Source organism: Equus przewalskii, chromosome 6 (assembly GCF_037783145.1).
Source record: "Equus przewalskii isolate Varuska chromosome 6, EquPr2, whole genome shotgun sequence".
In the NCBI taxonomy this organism is placed as follows: Eukaryota; Metazoa; Chordata; class Mammalia; order Perissodactyla; family Equidae; genus Equus; species Equus przewalskii.
The window spans coordinates 61,905,750-61,930,125 of NC_091836.1; the positions used below are offsets into that span (position 1 = coordinate 61,905,750).

At 36.2% G+C, this 24,376-nt stretch overlaps 1 protein-coding gene across 48 annotated transcripts in view; it reads left to right on the forward strand.

Annotated features, from left to right (window-relative positions):
• Positions 1–24,376, forward strand: part of DLG2 (discs large MAGUK scaffold protein 2) — a 1,822,408-nt gene that overhangs the window by 1,781,411 nt on the left and 16,621 nt on the right. For 21 of the 48 annotated variants that reach the window (XM_070625668.1, XM_070625660.1, XM_070625669.1 and 18 more), the window contains 2 exons: positions 11,463–11,562; positions 23,359–23,409. In XM_070625668.1, the coding sequence (XP_070481769.1) occupies positions 11,463–11,562; positions 23,359–23,409 (151 nt within the window). Of the gene's footprint in view, positions 1–9,491; positions 11,563–12,386; positions 12,433–13,024; positions 15,356–15,626; positions 15,669–19,187; positions 20,929–23,358; positions 23,410–24,376 lie in introns of those variants that run through there. The other 27 variants (XM_070625663.1, XM_070625662.1, XM_070625670.1 and 24 more) reach the window with 7 other exon arrangements.

The window sequence follows — 24,376 nt, forward strand, 5'->3', positions numbered from 1 at the left end:
CCCCCTAGCAGACAATAGCATGAAGCTTCCATCAAGCTACAATGAACTCAAAGAAAGCCATTTCAATTTTTTCCAGCAGTTCGAACTATGAGCCAGTAGCCACACAAAAAAGTTTCAGGTTTGCAAGGCAGGACTGAGTGTGAAAGAAACTCAGTTTTAGCAGACAACACAGTGCAACAGCACTGTCTTTGGGGTTTGATTCTCCAATACTTTCATTCTTCCAATTTGAAGCCATGTCCACATCCAGGCTGGACTATTTTGAATCTTAGCAAATAGACTCATGCTAACCTAGTGCCTAAGCCCTACATCCAGAATGATAACCTTCCTCCCTCAACCTCAGAAGAAAAAATCAGGAACAAGTTTGAAAGAATCTCCAGGCCATTAAGAGAACACTTGTCAACAGTAATAGATGATGGCGGAAATCAAAGTCTTCCTTTTCCATTGATTAGAGTAGGGCTGCTACAATATTCCAAGCTCCAGTTATTTCAATATGTTTCTGGATATTATGCCCTGAATTGTAAATACATCATTTTCATAATTTTTTTATTGTCTCAGAGCCTCGTATTTTAATGTAAAGAAGTTTATACTTTTGTGGCAAATAATCCCTCTTAGAAAAGTTAGTCTTCAAGAAGAGAATTTGATAGTGAAAAATCAGAACTTAATTTTTCGATTGTAGGATGTGTCAGTGTTCTCTTATAACTTGATTAAATAAATCTTGCTCTTGACTAACAGGATTAAAATATAGCTTTTTAATAGAAGCCTTACATTATAATGGGGTAATTAAGAGAGTTATAGGGGGTGTTAGAAGGAAAAAAAGCAGTCAGGACTCATCACTGAGACCAATTATAAATTAAGAATAAATGGTTTCTGGTAGAAACGTCAATTAGTACCGATCATTTTGAAAGCAATTTGGCAACGTGTCAAAATTTTTTTAGCTATCCATAATTTTTAACTCAATAATTCAACTTCTATAAATCTATCCCAAGGAAATAATTTGAAATACAAAAAGTGTTATATTCATTGCAATGTAGAGTACTTAAGAATGGAAAACTACAGAAGTGTCCCATAATATAGGAATGTTTAAGCCACCTGTGGTAAATTCAATTGATGAAATATTAAGTTGTCATTATGTTTACAAGATATATTGGTCTTCTTTTCTTGTGAAGTCTTTTCTAGTATTGGTATCTGGGTAACGATGACCTCCTGGAATGAGTTTGAGAGTGTTCCCTCTTCTATCTCTTGGATAAGTTTGTGAAGAATTGGTTTTTTGGGTTTTTGTTTGGTTGGTTTTTAAAATATTTTTGGTGGAGTCTACCAGTGAAGCCATCTGGGCCTGGGCTTTTCTTTGTGATAATTATTTAAATTGCTAATTCAATCTCTTTATTTATTATGGGTCTGTTCAGAGTTCTATTTGTTCTTGAGTCAGTTTTGGTAGTTTGTGTTTTTCTAGAAATTTTTTCCACTTCATCTAAGTTATCTAATTTATTGGTATACAATTTTTCATAGTATTCTCTTATAATTCTTTTCACTTCTGTAAATTCAATAGTAATATCTCCTCTTTCATTCCTAATTTTAGTAATGAGACTTCTCTATTTTTTTCTTGGACAATCTAGCTAATGGTTTGTCAATTTTGTTAATCTTTTCAAAGAACAAACTTTTGGTTTTGTTGATTTTTCTTTATCATTTTTCTATTCTCTAGTTCATTAATTTTTGCTCTAATCTTTATTATTACCTTTTGCTGATTGCTTTAGGTTTAGTTTGATCTTCTTTTTCCACTTTCCTAAGGTGGAATATTAGAGTATTGATTTGAGATCTTTTTTAATATAATCATTTACAGCTATCAGTTTCCCTGTAACACTGCTTTAGCTGCATCCCATAAGTTTTGGTACCTTGTGTCTTTATTCTCACTTATCTAAAAAGTATTTTTGATTTCTCATATCATTTCTTCTCTGAGCCTTTGGTTAGTTTGGAGAGTATTTTTATAAATTTCCACATACTTGGGGATTTCCCAAATTTCTTTTTGTTATTAATTTTTAATTTCATTCCAGTGTTATGCATTCATTAAAGCTGAGGCTTCCAAAGACCCTCTAATGATGTCAGAATGTGTTTCTGTTACCATTAAAATAATTGGCTTCTGTTTATTGAATTTTACTAAGTGCCAGGCATTATGATAAGAGTTTTTATACATTATCACATTTAAATACTCACAACTGAGGCTCAGAGAGTAAACAACGTTCCTAAAATCATACAGCTAAATTTCAAAGCCCTTTCGCATAACACTTTACTATATGTTATAATAGTAAATAAAAACAAATCAGAATTTTAAATTCTATAGACCATATAACACAACCAAATTTAAACAGAATAAAAATTTTTTAAAGCAAAGAAACAGTAATACTAAAGATGATTTGTTTCTCAGAATTAGGATGACAAGTAACTTTTTTTGTCAATTTCCTTCAAATTTTTCCTAAAAGAGGCATGCTTCATTTATTAGTAAAAAAAGCATTTTTAACAAACTAAACTTTTTAGTCAGGAAAAGGAACAAAAGTTAGGGAAAAAAGTCAGAACAAGAAAACTAAATGGTAGATTTTATTGTGAATACTACTAAAATCTTTTAAACTTTTCCATTGACTAATTGGATAATTATGGACCATAGAGCTGAAAACGTGGTACTATGCAGAAATGCATACAAGCAAATAGCTGAGCCACCACATTTTTATTACTAGTAATAAACAGCAACTAAAACTAAAGCAGATCATTGATAAAGCAGAATTATAAGATGAAATTAATGAGAAAAATTCTGAGTGATAATAACTGTGGAGAAATGCAATAAAAAAATACATATTACTCATATGGTTCTTATTCTTCCATTACTTCGTCTGCTTTTCTCCAGATATTCATTGTTTCTCCTCCTCCTCCTGCTCCTTCTTCTTTTTTTGCCAAAACTTTGTCCCCATAGTCCCAGTGGGAATCATCACTCAACACTTTGGTTCATGCATTCATTTGATGAATATTTATTGAGTACCTAGCATGCTCTAGATCCTGCAGATACAGAAAGGAAAGTGATGTGGTACCTGCTCTGAGATCATAATGCAGTAGGAAGGAAATATATAAAAATGAGTGGCATTCACTGTGACAGCTTTGGGTAGAACACCTGAGCATAACCTTTATGATGTATCAGTGTTCACAAGTTGAACAAAGGGGAAAGGTTTTTATAACCACCACCCAAGTCAAGATATAGAAGATCTATCTTTAGGAGAGTAGCCTAGGCTGGAAATATATTTGGGGGAGGTGTCATGGATCTAACCATGATAAAGATGGATAGGACATAGTTCTTAACTCCTCAACCACTGATTTGATTGCTACTACCATAGCTTAGTTTTGCCTGTTTTAGAACTTCTTATGATTGGAATCATGTATAAATATTCTTCTGTGTCTGCCTTCTCACACTCAGCATAATGCTTTTAAGATTCATCCATGTTGTTGCTTGTATCAGTAATTCAGTCCTTTTTATTGCTGAGTAGCTTTCCACTGTATCAATATACCATAGTTTATCAATTTACCTGCTGATGGACATTAGGTTATTTCTAGTTTAGGGTAATTATGAACATTCTTGTAGACACTTTTTTGTGAACGTATGTTTTTCTCTTGAGTAAATATCTAGGGATGAATTTCTGGATTGTAAATTAGCTATAGGATTAACTTTATAAGATACTGCCAAACTATTTTTCAAAGTGGCTGTACCATTTTGCATTCCCGCCAACAATTTATATGAGAGTTCCACTTGCTTCACATTCTTACCAACACCTAATATTGTTAGTCTTTTTAATTTTAGCCACTCTAGTGGGTATGAAGTGTATCTAGTTTTGGCTTAAATTTCCATTTCTCTGATAACTAACGATGTTTCTCATATGTTTATTGGCCATTTGTATATCTTAAGTTGTGTACAATCAAGTCTTTTGCCTACTTTTTATTGGATCATTTTTCTTTTTATTGTTCAATTGTAGGAGTTCTTAAATATTCAGAATAAAAATCCTTTGTTAGATATATATACTGTAAATATTGTTTCTGAGTTTGTCCCTTGCCTTTTCATTTTCTTGATGGCCTCTTTGGAAGAGCAAAAGTTTTTAACTTTGATGAAATCTAATTTACCAGTTGTTTTATTTATCATTTGTGCTTTTATGTTCTATCCAAGAAATCTTTGCCTACCTCAGATTACAAATATATTTTATATTTTCTTCTAGAAATTTTATAGTTTGAGCTTTTACGTTTAGATCTGCAACTATCTGTAGATAATTTTGGTGTATGGTGTAAGTTACAAGTCAAAGTACGTTATTATGAAAAATTTCAAACATATAAAAATTTAGAAGAAATAGAATTATGAACTCGTACCTACCACCCAACTTCAACAATTACTTACAATTTTGTTTCATATATTTTTAAATATATGAGATATGAGAATATCTATGAGATATGTATATGAGAAGATAGATTTTTTAATATATATCCCCTGAACTATTTTGAGAGGAAGTTGTAGAAATTATGACGTTTTTTTTGTTCTGATCCTGAATTCAATCCATACATGAATGCAATTCACACATTGCATTTCGTTTGTCCTATTATCTTAATCTCTTTTAGATTAATCTAGAATCTAGAATGGTTCTTTAGCTTTTTATGTTTTTCATGACATTGAGATATTTTAAGAGGATGTCTCAATTTTAGTTTGCCTAATTATTTCTTCATGGTTAGTTTCAGCTAATACATTTTTGGCAGAAATACTGCATAAGTGATATTGTTTACTTCTCAACACTTTCCATCAGGAGGCACATGGTGAAAGGTTATCCCACTATTTGGCGATGCTAAATTTGATCACTTGTTAAGGCGGTATCTGCCAGATTACTCCACTATAAACGCATATTTACCCACCTTTTTCATAATTAAATAATCTGTGAGAAGATAAGTGTTCTGTTCCCCAGCAAACTTTCAATCAATAGTTTAGCAACCATTGATGATTCTTGCCTGCATTAATTATTATTATGGTAGTTGAAAAATGGTGATTTCCTGACTTTATCATTCCTTCTATAGTTATTAATTGGTATTCTACTGTATTGAAGAGCTTTCTCTTCTTCCCATTTTTAATTTCTTAATTTAGATATTTTTGGACTCATGAATTTCTTTTTTAATTCGATGTCTTATACTCCATAACCATCATTATTCATTTTCATGTTCAAATTGTCTAGTTTTGGCTGGTGTGATCCCTTTTAAACTGGCTTCAGTGTCCTTTTAACATGCCATCATTAGTTTTAGGGTTCTTTAATTTTGTATTGTTTTCGTGTTTGTGTTTGGTACTTCTTACTTTCCAGTCCAACAAAATGTTTCAGACTCACCTTATACTTTCCCTGTTCATGGAATTGGCCATTTCTCAAACAAAATACTAGTTCCTTTTTGTGGAAAATGGTACTTAGAAGACAAAATCTGAGCACCAGGTGTGCTTTTTGCCCCTAGAGTATCATTACATTTAGGCTCCTTTAATAGACAGAGAGAGGAAATAAACTTTTTAAGAAAATCATAAGTTTATATCAGATGCCTCCAACTACTATTCACCATCATAAAATTCTTCCTCTCTTTCCTCCCTTCTACATTTCTACCTCATCCTTCTTTCACAATGACAACCCTGTTTTCCAGCAACATCCATGTATTTACTCATTTGTTCATTACTTACACAGCAAATGTTTTCAGAATTCAACTAATAATAAACCTATTAAGTGAAGTTCAAGATTTCTTTACAATTCTATCTTTAGAATATATTCTAGAGGTAGATAGTCAGAGTACTGTGTTCCTCCCATATTTTTTGAAGCAAATTCAATGTGTCAAATTATTTAAACTGTAAATATTTCAATATGACATGACCACAATGCCACTATCACACATAAAAACTAACAATTACTGTATTAACAAATATCCGGTCTTTTTTCAGTTCTCAAATTGGCTCATAAATATCATAAATTCTTTTTTGTTGCTTTTTTTCTTTGTTTTACAGTTTGTTTGTTTGAACCAGGAATGAAGTCTATTGCAATTTGTTGATCCATCTTAAGTCTCTTCTGATCTATGTTTTGCCTCATTTTTTGTTTGTTTTCTTTTTCTTTCTTTTTTTTTTTTTTGGTGAGGAAAATTGTCGCTGAGCTGACATCCATGCCAATTGTCCTCTATTTTGTATGTGAGACACTGCCACAGCACAGCTTGATGAGTGGTGTGTAGGTCCGTGCCCAAGATCCGAACCTGTGAACCCCAGGCCACTGAAGTGGAGGGCACAAACTTAACAGCTACATCACCAGGCCAGCCCCTTCTTTCAATTTTTATATCAAAGAATCCAGGTCACTTGTCTCGTGGAGTTTGCTCCAGATTTCCCTTATAGTATAATTTATTGTGTTTCTCTATCCTCTATCTCTGTAAACTGATAGTTGGACCTAAAGGTTTGATTAGATTCAGATTCATTGGAGAGAGGAGGGTTTTCTTTTCTTTTCCTTTCTTTTCTTTTCTTTTGTGAGTAGAGGTTTACAGAACTACATTGTAGTAATATTTTGTTTTCCCATCAGCAGGCACATATCATCTGACTGTCTTTTGTGTGTATATGATGTTGCCAGCTGTTGATGCTCAGTGCCTAGATCCATTAATTCCTTAGGATTGCAAAAGAAATCCTTTTTGAATTGGACGATGTTACAGACACATATATGTATACACGCATTCATACAGACACATTTCTGGGAACAGATATATCTCAAGCCAACTTGTCTTTCCTTTAACAACCTCTGTCACATTATTACTTGTTTTAAACCTCTCTTGTTTCAAAATTCTCTTCTTTTCTATATGAAAACAAGATATGCATAATACAAAGTGGTGGCCCAAATTTACAGTAACAACTTCCCAAAGGGAACACAATTATTTTAGATGAGGGGAGACAAGAATTACTTAAGAGGAAAGAAGCATTATAAAAGATAAGGAAGCCACCCAAAAAAGGTGTATCTGAGCTCAGTATAAAGTTAAATCTAAATTCTGCTCAGAGAACTTTCATATCACGAGGGTGACATTTTAGAACTATGAAACATTTGAAGCTTGAAAAATTAGAACAGGAAGATGAGAAGAAAAACTAAAACATGTTTTAAAGTTTTCTGGATGAAAGGCTAAAAATACATCAAGATTCACTCAAGTGTCTTTGAAAACATGGGATTAGAGTGGAAGAAGGAGCAATTTGAGTTTCTTGTTTTGTTTTCTTTATTTCTTCATAAAGTGTGTATTTCATCTTAAGCCAGTTCACCATTGCCATTACATCTTGGGGTCGGGCTGGGCAATTTCATGCCATTTGACCTAACAACTTAGAGACTTCTGAGTGACAGTGATAATATACTGACTCCTGGTATGGGTGTTCTAATGTCTGTCACAACATGAAAGGTATTCATTTAACAGAGACACAACAGAATCAGATAAACAAGGAATGTTTATCTGATTGATTGCAAGGGTTGGGAAGGGTGGTTTCCTCTCATTCGATTAAAGATAAAAAATTTATACCAAATGAAAACAAAAACATGCTGTGGTTGTTTCTTCTCATCCCATGGTGCGGGGATTGGGGAGGGGTTACTTTTCTTTGTTAATGGCTTTATTGAGATATAATTCACATAGTATACAATTCACCCACTTCAAGTGTACAATTCAGTGTTTTTTAGTGTATTCATAGGGTTATGCAATCATCACAATCTAATTTTAGAACATTTTCATCTCCCGTAAAACTAACACCATACCCATTAGCTATCACTTCCCACTCTCTGTATCCCCTACCTCCAGCCCTAACCAACCACTAATCTACTTTGTCTCTACAAATTTGCCTGTTGTGGGCAATTAATTACCTTTTAATTGCCATTCATAACATGTCCACTGAAATTTTTTATATTTTATTTCTTTTTGCATTATTATAACAACAAGAACCATCGAATAGAGCCCTCAAAAACATAAATGGCTATCAAAAAAATTGTAGCAGGCTAACCCCCAAAAATATTGTTGAAGCCAATAGCATCTAATACCTTAAATAAATAATTGCCAAGCAGAGAAACTGTGGGAATGATGACAGATTATGGTATCATGAGAGTCAAATGCTAATAATTTTAAACATAAATTTGAAATAGGCTTGGGTTGTAGAAACTTTTCTTGCTCGTAAGAACAGCTATAATTGTAACCAGGAATATTTGCAAATCCAAATCCTGACTTTATTGCTCACCACCTTGTGACTCTGGGCAAGTAATAGAAGATTTGTAAACTTCAGTTTCCTCATCTGTAATATGGCAATAACGATGGTACCAACCTCATCATTAGTGTGGAGATTAGCACACGGAGAGCTTTTAGAACCAAGCCTGACACATAATTAGTGCTCAGTAAATGTTAATTATTGTTGTGTCTCTTTTGTTCATAAGAACTCAATAATTCAGGTCAAATCCCAAAATGGAATTCTTAAATTTGCCAACTTGCCCCTTGTCACATATGGTTGGTATTTTCAAAGTCTCTATTCACAGAAGTTTCCTGCCATGAAAGTGATGGATCGGAATTTAAGATAGTGTAATTTAGAGAAAAAATAACATTGATCAATGATGATTAATAGAGCTATAAACCAGCCTTCACTTGCGTTAATGCCTTGTGTTCTATAAATAGTAAAAGTGCTAATTTATTATTCTCACCTAACACTCATGTAACAGATTTTCCATTTCGAAATTAAAAGAAAAAATTAACAGCAATAAAAAAGCTTATATAATGGTATGCTACATGTCTAATAAAAAATAAAGAATAGCGTTAGATCATTGTAAACCATATATAACCTCTTATAGTTGAAATGTCTAACTAAGAGCCTAAATGTGTGACTTTTAAATCTATATGAATTGAAGTTGTGATTTGGTTTTGTGTCCATAAATGTAAGGCATTGTAACCATGGATGATTATACTACTTTCTCTTTAATTCCAGCACGAAATGGCTTTGGAAAATAGGACTGATAGATTAGATAATTTTATTTTTGAAGAATTATTATGTATTTTCTATTCTTTTAAAAAGCGTGGTGCTAAATATTATTATATCCCAATCAGATGACTCATGATACACAACATTTTCATACTTGGGAAACGTTAACACATTATAGCTCTTTCTTTTAAAAGATAAAAGAATTAATCACAGACAACACATTTTCATTTTCCTTCGACCCTGTGAGACAATTTAAATGAGTGGTTTGCATGTGGCCCCACTTTGGCCCTCCAAGGCTTCCACATTGTCCATTTGTGTCTACATTTTAACCCCCAGCTTTGCTCCTCTTGGCATTGTTTTGTGTTTGCATGAAAATTTGTAAATTTTTTTTTGCATGACAAGTCATTTGTAATGTTGAAATTAAATGTCTAACATATCTTGCAATATCACGTGTCATTACTTCTTACATGATATTTTTTTGTTTTATTTTCAGTTACTGAAGTTTAAATATGCTTGAAATGTAAAAGTGGCATGAAACTGGAGTGATGCAAGAATATTTAATGTTCTTTTAAGGACTTACTATTTTTTAACTGGGAAAATTTGGGCGGAATTTCCAGCCTTGTCTTTTGGACACCAATCTCAAATACAAATTCTGATAAAACTATATTGAACATAAGTGCTGTCAGTAAAGTAATAAATTCTGAAGTGATTCTTCATTTTTTCCCCTGAGAATGTGTTTCTAGACCTTGACTATGAAGTATAAAACGTGTCCACTAATTTCAAAACATTAAATATTTGATTTATTGTTTTTCTTAAAGCCTTCTTAATGGTACATAAAATTAAGCCCCACTGACTTTGGTGGAAGTTCCTAGTAACTAAAAAAGTCATGATTGACAGCACCAACATTTTAGTACTTTATTTCCTAAATAAACATGACTACCAAAATGGCTGTTTGATATAGGAGTGCATGAGTGTACAAAGAAAATAAGTTATTTATACCATTTCGTCAAGCTTCAAATCCCCAAGGGCACATAACTGACTCCCACCAGTGGGCAAACATATGTACATCAAACAAGTGCTTTTCCTCTAAGTAGTCACCCTGCTGGCTCCACATTTCTTCTTACCAGCTGCCATTGCCAGTACTCTTTTAGAATACCCTTGTCAAATTACTTTCAGTCTTTGGCACGCTCATTTTAATACCTATGTGGTAAAAAATCTTGTTCCTTGGAGAATGACCCTCAGACCCAAATCAGTCAAATTAAGGATGATAATCAAGTTGATGAAATATATTTTTTAAATTATACATGAATATGAAATTACTAAGACTTGCATGGCTTATAGCTTATAAAATAACTGTGAACATATTTCCCAAAGAAGAGTTCCAGAAAGCACTTACGTAACAGCAACAGTGGGAATAAATGAAATTTTCTTGAGGAGTCTTCTAGACAAGCATCTGATATTCACTTGAATGAATAAGTTCTAATATATGTATTATATTATGTATATCTGTACTATTTTAAATTCAGCCTCCTTTAAGCTAACAGAGTGGTTTACATTTTTAAGAACTGTCCATCTTCCGTTATTTTTTCTCATATCAGAATATAGATAAGTGACCATTATATCTCCCTTGCTTGAGTGAATATCAAGTTAATACCTCCTTGGCAAGAATTTTAACAGATTCTGGTTAAATCTGTTTTGGTGTCCTGACTGTCACCAGCTAACTCTGTGCCATTGATAAGGGACTCAACCTCTCTGGGCCTCTGGCCCCTTGTCTATAAATGAGGGCTTGGGGCTCCACTAGCTTTAAAATCTCTTTTGAATGAAAATATTAAACCATAATAATCATATATCTGTGTGTGAAACTATAATTATCATATACCATAAATCTACACATTTCTCTGTGTGGTTTTAACTAAATCAAGCTGAAGTAACTCAAATTCAAGTTATTTAAAAAGATAAGTAGACACCAATGTGTCTAGTGTCCTAGTAAAGTCTTTTCTACCTGATGACAATGACGATGATAAAGATGACGTCTGTATAACACTCTATGTTTATACTGCTTTCTTTATATGAGTCTCACAACCTAAGAGCTGCTATCATCGTTATGCAGATAAAGAAGATACTGAGGTTCAGAGAGATTCAGTTACCTGCCTAAGGTGATGGACTAGCAAGTTTTAGAGCCAGACAAAGCCTCTGGGTCTTCCAATTTAATACTCTTTTCCTCCATCACCATTTATCTGCAACCAGTCTTTTAATCAGGAGACAATTTTTCCAAGGTGTCATCATTCAGAATTTACACTCCTTGAAAATAAAATCCACCTTTAGGGACCCTCTGGCGCCTCTTTAGACTATCCACTTGCGTCACTACAGCTCTCTGCTTTTACAAACTAGTTGTTTTGTCAGCATGAGTGTGACAACAATTAGACGTCCCCTGTTTTTGCCCCATGCCTTTTCTCCTTCACAGTCATTCAATGACAAGCGTAAAAAGAGCTTCATCTTTTCACGAAAATTCCCATTCTACAAGAACAAGGAGCAGAGTGAGCAGGAAACCAGTGATCCTGAACGTAAGTAGATTCTCGAAGAAAATGTCACATGCAACACAAGAGAAAAAAATCCTTCACGGGCAACACGCATGATGTAGGCTCCCCCACGCCACACGCCTAGGCAAACAAACACGGCAGGCAGGCAGGTCAGGGCTTACTACTGTGACCAGTGTTTGGCTGCAGTCTGGATCCTTCCCTTGATGTGGCTCTTCTTTGCAAAATGCATTGGAGAGGGAATTGAGGAAGCTGGGACTTGGCTTCCAAACAGTGTTTATCTGTGACCAGCACTGCGTCTGGTTTGCCTTTTCTATCATGCAACTCTCTAGGGCTTGAGACAAATTCTTTTCTGGACAGAAATATTGGATTCCATTGCCACATATATTTTTTGGAATGCTAACCGATTGGGAGCGATTAACTTGCCTACATTGATTACTAGCATTTGTTCACTCTTTCCCTCCCAATATTAAACACTTACTTACTGAGCAGCGAGCTTGTGTTGGTGTACACTAAATCTAAGAATTTGTCAGGAAACTTGGAGCAGATCATTGCCCTAAGTGACATTTCTGTGGCAACATTAACAATGGGCAAAAATGGCATTCACTGAATCTTTCTCTTTTTTGTAACGATCTTCTGCTTAAACTTTTCGAATTGTTTTACAAATCCTTGAGTCTCAGCCCAGGGAGTTTGGGGTCAAAGTTTCTTCAAAAGAAGAGAGAGTGGGATCCAGATTGCTTAGGCAACATGGTCTGTCATGGTAGTATCCATTTCAACTCCACTGACTTCTTCCTTCCTCTTCCGTGGCTGTTCTTCCTCTCTCATTGCTCTCTCTGGGGACTTCCATGCAGGACATCCCCGGATTAGGTGACGACGGTTATGGAACAAAGACTCTGAGTAAGTTCCCAGGAATGGTCACTGTAACTTTTCTTTTCTTTTCCTTTCCTTTTGAGTTTGGCTTTTGTTCCTTTTCTTGAGGGTCTTTCACTCCTAGCATGCACAAGATACGAGTTTTATTTGTTACCTAGCTGTGAATGCTCCTACAAAGTAATTTTCAACCGTTTTGTTCTGCATGTCAGCATTTAAAAGCAAAGTGTGTCAGGCGCTGTAACTTCTGTTGCAGTTCACACCTTCCCTTTCTGACCGTGTGAAATGACCAACATGGTCTTGATGCCAATCGTGGCATCACTTGCTCTGCCGCCTAATACCTCCCAGAGAGCAAGGAGCCATGTTGAAAGAAAGGGTGAGCGAAATGTTCTAGAACAGGAAAGCAGAAATGTACTTTATGTTCTTTCTTCTGCCTTTTCACCTAGACGTATTTAATGAACTTGCCAAATTCCATAATTGGGTTGTTCTTTGCTATTAATAAAGGAGCTATTTTTATAGTTAAAGGAAACATGCATTCTCAAAAAGTAAATATTAAGCTATTTGATCTTCCATGAATACTTCTTTGTTATTAACTTTGATTGATTTTTTTTCTGACTTGCAGTGATCCTGCTTGAAACGTTTGTATGATAAAATTTTAGATATGTATTAATATGTTTTCCTATCAGTGATTTATTAGCTGCGTTACATAATCAGGTCTTCATTTTCTAGTATAGAGTGGAAAATAAAATATATTAAACTTTTAAATTTTCTAGTTATTAATGCCTTTAGTCTGTCTCATTGCACTGAGCAATAAAAACTAATAATCCTCTGTATTAATATAGCGTACTATGATTTTTTTCAATACTAACTCCATTGTGTAGGCACCAATGAAATAAAAACAGATTTTTGTGTCTTTCACAACTGTATCACATGTTCACTTTTTTGGTTTGTTTTGTTTTAATTTAACAGCTATGGGCAACATTTTTAGAAGCTGTTCATTTCATTTGTATAAAACAAAATAACATTGAGCTGGACTTTGTTTTCAAGAGCTGTTTACGTAACCCTGCGTAGTGATACCCTTCATCCTTCAAATTGTTAATTTCGACTTTTCCTTTAGATATGTATATACAGAAAACAAAATCTGACCAAGAGTAACTATTTTTCTCCTTAAAGATGAAAACTTTATCTTTGAGACTCTATATGGAATATGTCATGAAATTTTTCTTGAATTAGTCGTTGAAGTTCAAATATTGATTTCAACATTATCTGGATAGCATCAGGTACCACAAGAGAGTTTCTAAATTTTCAGTTGGGGAGGGAGGAGAAAGAAGCATTTTAATATATTGGTAATAAATGAACATGACTAAAAAGCAGTTGCTGCTGGAGTGTCAAAAATATCAGTGATGCCCTTTTAAATCCAGAATGTGCACATGTTTGTTTACTCTTTAAAAAGTGAACAGATTTCACTAAGTAAAGTTATTTGCCTACTAATGCTATTGTTAGTCATAGTTTGGACTTTAGCTAGAACATATTTTCAGTTTCTCTTTATCTACAAAATTGAAAAATTCTGTTGTACTATATCCTGATGCCAAGAGAGATCGATTGTTAAATAAAACACTGCATGGTAGCTTCACTCTAAATTATTTTAAAAGTAAAAATCAAAAACAAAAAACCCTGTCATCTCCAAATCAAGATACTTAAGGTAATCATGTACATGAAGATACGCTATTATTGATGTGTGGCTTGACTTTCTTGTCAGTAACAGAAAACAAATTTGCACTGATTCATCCACACTTCTTTCCCTAGTGCCCCTTTGCACTTATAAAATGTGCGCCTAAATCAGCAATGTAATTCTGGTTATACACCAACACAAAGAGGAATGCTTCGTGTGAACTGAACTCATGCTTTTATTTTCATTAGTTTCATGCTCTAAGACTAATCCATCCAGAATGTGTTAATTAACTTGATTGTGGGAATCCTTTCACAATGTATACATGTAGGAAATTATCACATTGTACACTTTAAATATATTACCATTTTATTTGTCAGTTATGCCTCAATAAAGCTAAAAAAAGAAAACTGATCCATCCAATTGGCAAGAATCTATAATATAAAATACATTTTAAAGCACTTTTTTACTGTTAAAGAATGATGTTATATATTCTTTTCCTTTTCCTAAAAATGTGCAACAGATGTCACTTTTTAAAAAGTTGAAGTTATTGCTAATGAGCTTCAGACATCAAGCAGTCGCGTATTCTTCATTTAATTAACCTGATATACTAAGAAGTTGGTAAGTTGAGGAATTTATTTTCTATAACTTAATAAATAGTACAGATGAAAAGAAATGATTTTGGAACTAAAAGCTCTAATTCTGGCACATAACCAATACATCCCTGTTGTGTTAGCTAAACTGTATTTTTATGAAAAAAACAGTTTGAAATATCACTGTACTAGCAAGTCATTCAACATGAATTAAAAACACACTTTGTGCCAGGACCTGTGTTGGTATCAGACCATTTACCTCCTGCCTGTTCCTCCACTGGAACCCAACAGCTATCCAAGGAAGGATCTTAAAATAAAAACAGGAAATATTGAACTGATGCATGAAACATTTTTCAATGACTCATTTCTTCCTCAAAGATTTTCTACTCGTTCTGAAGCAGGAAAGACCTTCAACAATCCATTTCCATCCCCAAGAATAGGTTCAGGGAGTATTTAAATAGAAATAAAAGGCAAGGGATTCCAAGCATCAACGGGCAATTTGAAATATTCCTGCAAAACGCCTAAAGGCTAAAAGAGAGAAACAAAAGCCTGCAAGAAAACGCTGTCTACACACTAGAAGGTCCTGAATTTACAGGCAAGAAACATCCAGCTGAGACATCTTGACCTTCATAACACAGATCTGGAAAATCAGACCTATACGAATGGGTCAAAGTACTTATAAAAAGAAAAATACTTAGGTTGACATTATACATTTTGTAACTGAAGACACTTTCCTGTTTGCTAAAAAGAAAATACAGCAATCAAGTAGCAGTTTCCTGTAAAATGGAGATAAAGTTTTCATCTTCTTTATCTTATCTGAGTTTTCTTAATGCAGTCTCCTCTGCGGCCTTTGACTTGCCTTCTGCTCACGTTTCTAGTAGCCTTGCATGAATGTATTCCTTTAAGTTCTGGCTGCTCTCCAGTGCTTGGTATCTCTTTAATTTGCTGTGCTGTTCTTGCAGAACATGTTTCTTCTAATGCCAGCGATAGCGAAAGTAGCTACCGTAAGTGACTGCTTTGGTTTGCGGTTCTTTTCTTTGCAATTGCCCCATTGCCTGTGGTGGTCATTTCAGATTTTTGCTGTTGTTTTTCACTTGCTGTTTTTCAATTTCAATTCTTTGTCATCCTCATCCAAAGCAAATGGCTTGAAATGAAATCACCATTTGATGTGGAAAGATACAAAAGATACTAGGGCCATTGGTGGACTCATGTGATTGGTGCCATCAGTGGTAGTCTTGCTAATCAACAATTCCAATCTCAGATGGCTGTGGCCTGATGATGCAATTCTCCCAGAGAAGGTGCAGGAAAAGTTCACCCTGGTGGATTTTGACATTCCGCCCCCCAAAATAGTTTAGACTCCCTACAGGAGGGCTGAAAAGTCATGGTTTTATTTTCCTTCTCATTTTGCCTGTTCATTTCTGTTCCTGGCTCCCGTTTACAAGAAAAATATTTATAAATTACAGTGTTCCTTTTAAATTGAGCATGGACCTTTTCTATCTCTTCTCTCGTTGATTACTATTTTAAGATAGATATGATGATATATCCAGCTTCATATTTTTGATGGTTGGGAAGGGATGAAAAAGTTTCATTCTCTAATGTCGAAGGAACTCCGGTTTTTTTTAAAGTGAACAAATCTTGGATCAGAAAGCTTAACTGAAAAGGTAGGTAATTACTTAAAAATTACCTCTGGTCTTTGTTTGGTCACCTCAAGCCATTTGCTTAGTTATAAAAATATTCACCAAACACCAAGCACATCCTTTTGATCCGTTCTTGTGGTTCCTTACCACTTACTTACTGGCTTTTGGTGGCTAACATAGGTAGATATTATTACTGGGATCCTTACAATTTCTATAATATTTATTTATGCTCCTTAGTGAAATGGGTTACTCAAAAAGCAATTGACAGGGATATTAGAAATCTGCAGGGCCGATACTAATGATCCACAGATACCAAGACAGAAATTGGTTCGGGGGTTTTTTTTCCTTCAATATTGTATTAAGTGAAAACTAGAATACTTTTTGTTTTCGCATTATATAGCATGGTACTTTATAAAACCATGCCTTTTTGAGGTGGAGTGCCAAATAGTGTTCTTGGAGTATGACAAATTCAGTTTGGATCTTGAGAAAGGCTTTGGAGAATCAGATTGGTGGAAAGTAGAAAAACGCACAAAAGAAGAAAGACGGCACATGGAGGTAGAGGCCAGGGGAGGGAGATGAAACATACCACAGAATGAAATGAGAAAAAATTACCATGAGATACCCTTGACTAATGAAATAATATTGAACCACCTAATTTCTTACCCAACAGAATGACAAGTCTTATGATGAAAGAAATTAAAGGGTTCTTGTTCTCAACATGATCCTTAACATTTTACATTTTTCCTACTCATAATTTTATGATTAGTCCAACTTGGGAAAACATTTGCCTCCCCTCTCTCTTCATTTTGTTTTAAAGCAAGAAAGCAAGCCGAGAAGTGACCAAAGATTGTCTTCTGATACCTGAGGTACCCCCCACTTAGTATAAGGAAAAGTATAACTTCTTTGTTGGGTTTCATGGAGACAAATGGCCCTCGTTTCTTTGATGTTCAGTTTTCAATTTTTAAGTGTTATGCTTCCATCCTGGAGACACAGGTATGGAAAGGGAGCACATCATACCTCGTTCTTTCAATCCCTTTTATGGAAAGTATAAATAAGAATTACCTTTTCCTTTGGAAATCTTTTTTAGAATATTTTAGAGACCTCTCTCTTTTCTCTTTCAGAAGTGGGAATGTTCTTCCTAGAATGATTGTTATAAAAATTAGGACAAGACTTTCAGCTGCTTGACAAGTTTTGGTAATGCTACTCCAAGATGACATCAATAATTCTTTTCACTCTCAAATAGTCAGTGCACATAAATGTTTATTGAGTGAATAAAGGAAGCACTTGCCAGCAGCTTGAATTATCTCTGAGAAGATAGTAGATGGAACTGGTCTCTATAATATTACTAGAGCAAATATGGAGTCTAATAATCTGTATTGGTTTGGGTCTCAGGTGAGCTTCTAGAAGGTCGCCATTCAGATTGGTTTCTTTATAAATGAACTAGAGTGAGAATCTTTGTCACAGCTTAGAGGAAAAAATGATATTTCTTTCTCCAAGATGGAAATATGAGGAATTAGAGAATATTTATTTATTCACCTGGCTCCTATTACACGTCATGCTCTCCTCATAGGCACCATGAGACCCAATATGAATCTCAACCAGCTGTGGAACTCAGCATACATATAGTGGGAGAGAGAGATCAATAAATAACAAATGCACAAAGCCTGGCAGTTTCTAGGATAAAAGTCTGGCCCAAGAATAATGGGGCTTCAGAGCTGACTCAAAGAGAAAGTGGCCTTTGAGCTGAGCTTTGGAAGGATGAGGCACTTGCTACATAATTTGAGGAAGAAACTTTCTGGAAGGGCAGTGGCATGACAAAAGGCACAGAGGGTTTGCACAGACATGGTTTCCAGAAAGTGCCATCTTTGAAATCAAAATAGGCTGCATTTTTCTATTGAATTCTTGGCTTTTGCTGTAATCACGACTAACTTTTATGTTTTGTGACTAGCAATATAAACAAATACAAAAAAGACCCTCTTTTCACTGATGTCTAGGTGTTATTTTTTACTCTTAACACCATTCCATGTCCACTCTGGGGGCAAAATGGCTTAAAAAATGGTCAGTGGTTAGAAACAAAGGCCCAGGTCACTGTGTTTCACAACTCCAGGGGGCACATTCACACTGCATCCTGGAGTTGTATATTGTGCCAACCCTGCTTGAAAGCCTCATATGTTTCCTGAGATACACACACATGCATTTAAACGAGACTCAATTTCTAGTACATAGCTCAGACATTTGTTGCACCATCTCAAGTATTATAGAATAATTGTTTTTTCAAAGTCCAACTATATTAAGCACTAGCTAAAATGCAGTTTATTACTGTGCACATTGTCTAATTATGCAAAATACCACCTCAAAACTATCTTAATATGTGGTAATTCCAGATTTCTGTCTGTCAACAAAGTAGTAAAGTGCAGGCTTGATTTGTGATTGTTTTGTATCTTACCTTTCAATTGTCCTTGTAGTTGGAGGTGGTAAAGACCATGTAGGTATAATGGAGGCCTTGCAAATCTTTACAGCTCAACACCTGTCTTCCTAAAAGCTCAGTAAAGCCCTTTATATCATTATGGGTATGAGGGAGCTGATAACTATCCTTCTAACCCGTTGATAGTCATCAGTTATGGAAGGATTTTTAAAACAAAGATCTTAAAGAAATCATCTAAGTGAAATTGAGGTGCTGAAATGAGGAGGCTCAAGACTTTCCCGCTGAAATCAGTCAAAATGGCACCCGTATTCTTCTCCTTTCTCAACTCTTCTTAATATTGCCCTTATATCTCCTCTGGTTCTTTAGCCTGTACAAAGCAATTTTTCATTACATCTATTATCTCATTTGATTTCTGCAACAAAACTATGAGATATATCTTATATTAATACTCTATTTTACAGGTGAGGAAGCTGAAGCTCCAAGAGTCTACATACCTCATTAATACAGTGTCACTGCAAGTCCAACCAAGACATTTTAATGCTGAATCCTATGCATTTTCACTCTTCCCTGTAGTTTGTAATCCAAGCCTTTTCACATTTTATCTAGTATATGTCAACCATTCCATACTATCAAATTAACATAAGAAGCAACATTTATATAGCCTTAACAATGTACTAAGCCTAATTTTAAGAAATCAATGTGTATTAACTGATTTAATCCTCTGCACGTCCTAGCAAGACACTGAACCACTAATTCACTACGTGACCTTGAAGAAATTAATCAATGTCTTTGAACCTCAGGTCTCTCCTATGTAAAATGAGTAGCTTGGGTTAGAACAGAGATGGCAAGTAGATTTTAATCAAGACTCCAACTCTGACCAATGGTAATAGCTGCCTGGACAGCTGTGTTGAGAAGTATTCAGGCCAAGTTGAGGCTTAGCGCTAATGTGGGCAATGATCAATTTGTGATGCCTGTGAAGGGCATGGAATGGGGGAGTGGCAACATGTGCTACACACTTTCTATTTATGAACACCATGAATTCCAAACCCTTTCTTAGCACTAATATTCAAAGGATGGCTCTAAGAACCTAATTATCCTTAATAATCATCAAATGCAGGCACTAAATACAAAATTTAGAACATTAAATGTACCACCAGTGGTCTCCACTTCCCTCCTGTCTGTTTTCCAGTTTCCAAAAATTCGTAAAAAACAGTAATTTGCTCTTCTCTATCACGAGGGCATATTAGGGTCTTACTCTGAACATCTCATTGAGACTTGCTTCCAGTTTAAACACAAAGTGTCTCATGGAGGCAGTTACAAAGTCCTCAGCTAAGTCTCTGGCAGCTGCGGACGTCCACACACAGCACTGTGCTGCTCTCCCACTTTCAGCCATGCAGTTGCCAAAACAAGACCAAGTAATATTTTATACCTTGTTGTCAGCTGTTATTTCTAAGTGCCAACACCTCCTGAGCAAAAAATAGAAAAACTACTAAGAATGACTATTTTATGGAGATGACATGGCAGCATTTTTTTTAAGTTCGTGTTTGCAGATGGAGCACCTTCTGGCCTCTCAGTTACTCTGATCCAGGTGCAGCTCTATCTATCTGTGCCACCCATCCTTTGTTCATTTGTAAGGTTGGCCCCTGCATCCCAGCCCCCACAGAGAATTCTACATCTCTGGCCTTTTTGAGACAATGTAATATACTCAACAAGGAGTCAAAAAAGATAACTCCATAGTTAAATCTTGACTCCACTTTGTACTAACTGAGGAAACAGGCCCCATTAACGTCTCTCAGCCTCAGCTTCTTCATCTGTAAAATGGGATCGTCAGCACACCTACCTCAAATGAAATGGCTGGGAAAAATCAAAGCCAATGGATGTGAAAGCCCGTCATGGCCTCGAAAGTGCCATACAAACATGAATTATCTTTCCTTCATTGCTGTGACTTTTTTTTCCTCCCCCTCTTATCTCCTTCCCATTAACCACAGAGCTTGTCATTCTTGAACCTGAAAGTGAAAACTGGTTTAAGGTGCTGAGTTCACAGCTATTATGTAACAGCGGCCACCGTAGCTTTCCTGTAGACTTCCTTACACAGTACCTGATTGTCACAGGGTCTTTAGAATCGGAGTGGGCCTTGACTCAAGGGATTCTGCCACTGCTGTCTGCCAGTCTTACTGCTCTGAACAAGAACCAGTGCCTTTTGTAAGTTAGAAAGCAAACCAGCAAGCAACAGATAAACAAAGAACGACAGAACTCCCTAACAAAGTTAATCAAATCCATGTTGCTTTGTCTTAGTTTTCTGAATCACAAATTATATGTACTGACACCAACTGTCTTATTTAAGGTTTGCCTTTAGAATGTCCCATCAGAATGATTTGCAAGGTCATTGCAAAGAGACTCCTATGGGAACATGACATATTATATTTATTTAGAGAAAACTACACTTCCCAAAGTGAAAGCATAAAGGTAGAAGCACAAAGTAGAACCTATCTTTGGCCTCACTGCTCGGCCTGTTTCCTACCACTAAAATCATAATGCAAACTCATTGATCTCTGTCTTTATGGAGTTCCCAGTCTAGTGGAGAGGCATAAGTATCACCTGATGCTTAAAACCTTTGTTATGCCATGGTCTGGATTCTCCTCTCACATATTGCTCATTCCACGGAGATTTCCCTGTAAAGTTACAGTCTAACACTGCCATGTTAGTCTGCCATGCTTCTATCCCTAGAGCTATGCTTTTTTGCCACCATTTTTACCCATATCTTCTGAATTCCTATGACCTCTATGTATCTCAGGCTTTAGATAACTGGGATTTAGCAATCAGTCACCTTCATTTATTTGTTTATTGGCCTAGCTTCTATAAATTTCAGTAGTTTAGCTTATTAAAATGGAATCACTTTTTCCTGAATAAAAAAAAAATTGAATCTGACTCTTCATATACCAAACCCCTGCCCAGATGTGGAAATGTCCCCTGAACACTTCTGGGGCAGCTACGAGTAACTGCCACTTAGAAGGAGAATCAAGGCCCATTCTCTGGGCCTTTAGGAAGTAGCTTGGCATAGCAGTGCCACTTTGAGAGTAGGCCCTGCTTGAGGGTAAGGTAGGATGTGACATAGGCCTGGTGCCATTTCTCATTCTTGAAAAAGTAAGACACCCCCAACCCCACCCCACTCCAGCTGCCCAGTCTCCAGGGAAGACATCTGCACTTCACAGCTTTATCCTCGTATTGCTTACTTTCCTGAAATCATTCTCACTATCAAAAGTGTCTGTGATATTAACTCCTTTTATGAAATGAACTCACCTCACATGATGCTCTGGCTATTGAAGGAGGAGCACGTGGCATTGACAGGCTGCGGAAGTGTTTCAGGAGTGATGAGGAGACAAAGCAATGAGAGTCGCTGCCCTTTGGTTTCAGGAGAAACTGCCTCATGTGATACCCCTCCTCTATAGAACAGCAGACGGGAAGTCCTTTTCAACAACCCTAAACTATTTCTCCACCAAAGGAAAGTCAGTCCTAGCCCTAATGCACATAAAAGAGTAGACCCTTCTGGGTTTGCAGCTGACACAAGCTAATCTCATGCCTGGTTCTTCAATTGGATAAAACAGATGACTGAAAAAATGATTGCCTAAAACCAACTTACTTTCCGTGGTTATTTGTAGAATTGAGGCCCACTGTGAATCAGAAAGCTTGGGGCAAATAACAGTGGAAGGGCTGACGCTGTTACTACATTGTCTTCCTTAGTTCTCTTTCCAAAGTTTCAAGGCTAGATTTAGCAGCAATTATTACCAGTGATTTAGAGTCCTCCTCAGTTTTTTATCTTCTTGAGTTGACTCAGCATTTTTCTGACGAATTATCCTTAGAGCAGAATCCTCAGTGTCCTGTAGTATATACTGATGAAGATGTTGTATCATAAATGAAACTAGCAGACACTTGTCTTTGAACAATGAGCTTCTTTGCGAAATAGAAGATGAAATAAAAGGTCCAGAAATTCTGATAATGTGGCAACAAACTATTGGATGGACCCTCTCCTTGAACTAAACAGTTTCCTTTAAGTAATGATGCGTAGTGTAGAGGCCGTGGCACTCCATTTCTCAGTGTCAGACGGAAAGCAGTCTCATAGGTCACTGCCCTGCTGAGCTGCAGGTATCTAGCCTCCAGTAGTTACTTAGAGTTATGACTGTCAATAACCTGACAGTGTAACAGTGTTGTTTTGTTTTGTTTTGTTTTGTTTTTTTGAGGAAGATTAGCCCTGAGCTAACTGCTGCCAACCTCCTCTTTTCGCGAGGAAGCCGGGCCCTGAGCTAACGTCCTTGCCCATCTTCCTCTACTTTATATGTGGGACGCCTACCACAGCATGGCGTGCCAAGCGGTGCCATGTCCACACCCGGGATCCAAACCGGCGAACCCCGGGCCGCTGAAGCAGAACGTGCGCACTTATCCGCTGCGCCACTGGGCCAGCCCCAGTGTTAAGAGTTTTATGAGGATGAAGGGATTTGGGGTTGGTTCAAGGAGAGAAAGCAAGGAAAATTAACTCTTAACTGTGTCTGTTTCCTGTATTTCAGAGCAGGGCTTGTAGCTGTGGCATATGACTGGTTGTTAGTCCACTGTAATTTTTCTTTCTTCTCTTCTCAGGAGGGCAAGAAGACTTCATTCTTTCTTATGAGCCTGTCACAAGGCAGGAAAGTAAGTTTCCCACTGTGCTCTGGTTTCTGACTTCCAAGCCACAACAAGTGACACCATTACAGGAGGGAAAGTTTGGAGGACTAGAAAATAAACTCTGCTTAATACTCAACCAGAACTTGCTCTCTCTTTGGCCCTATGAACAAACAAACTTTTTCCCTTTCAAAGCATGGGCAATGACAGCTCCCAAGAGAATGGAGCAGCCCTCCAGATGAGTGATCCTTAATGGGAAGGAGCGCATCCAAATCAGTAAAGAGCCCCACCTCTATGGCCGATGGATAAAATCTCCTGGGAGACTGACATCAGCTCAGTATTGAGAAGGGCTTTCTAGGAGACCTGTCCTAAGACACAGGCCATCTGTGGGCTGCTTTTCCTTTTCTGGGAAGCCTTATACAGAGGCTACTAGCTATTGACAATGATATTGCAGAGAAAATTCAAGCATTCGATGAGGCATTGTACCAAATGAATTTTAGAGTTCCTCCTAACTCCATGATACAAAGGAATTGGGAAAACCCCAGCAGAGTGTGGAGAGTATTTTGAGCCGAGGAAAAAAATTATAAAAGCATAAGGTATCATTACCACTAACAATTACTTTTTAAAATCATTGTCTGAACAATGGTCAAATAGCTGCTTTGGAATCTTTTTTCTCCCACTCAATTGACTAAATTCAGTAGTTGTTTTGACATTGTGTGGGCATAACCTAAGAGTAAGCAAACCCCCTCCAAATGTTTCCTTTCATTGACAGAGACTGCAGTTGCTTTTCCCTGTTAGCAAATTCCAGAAAGTAGGCATAGCCAGCCTACAGTGTTAAACATAAACTTCCCTATGCAAGGCTGTCTGGGCAATTTATTCCATGAAGTAATGCCCTCAGCAGTTCTTACTGTTTGGCAATTTCGCCTTAAGAATCACCCTTGCAGGACAGTTTTGTAGTCATTTCCAAGTCTTTCTCCTCATCTGCATCTTCCCTTCC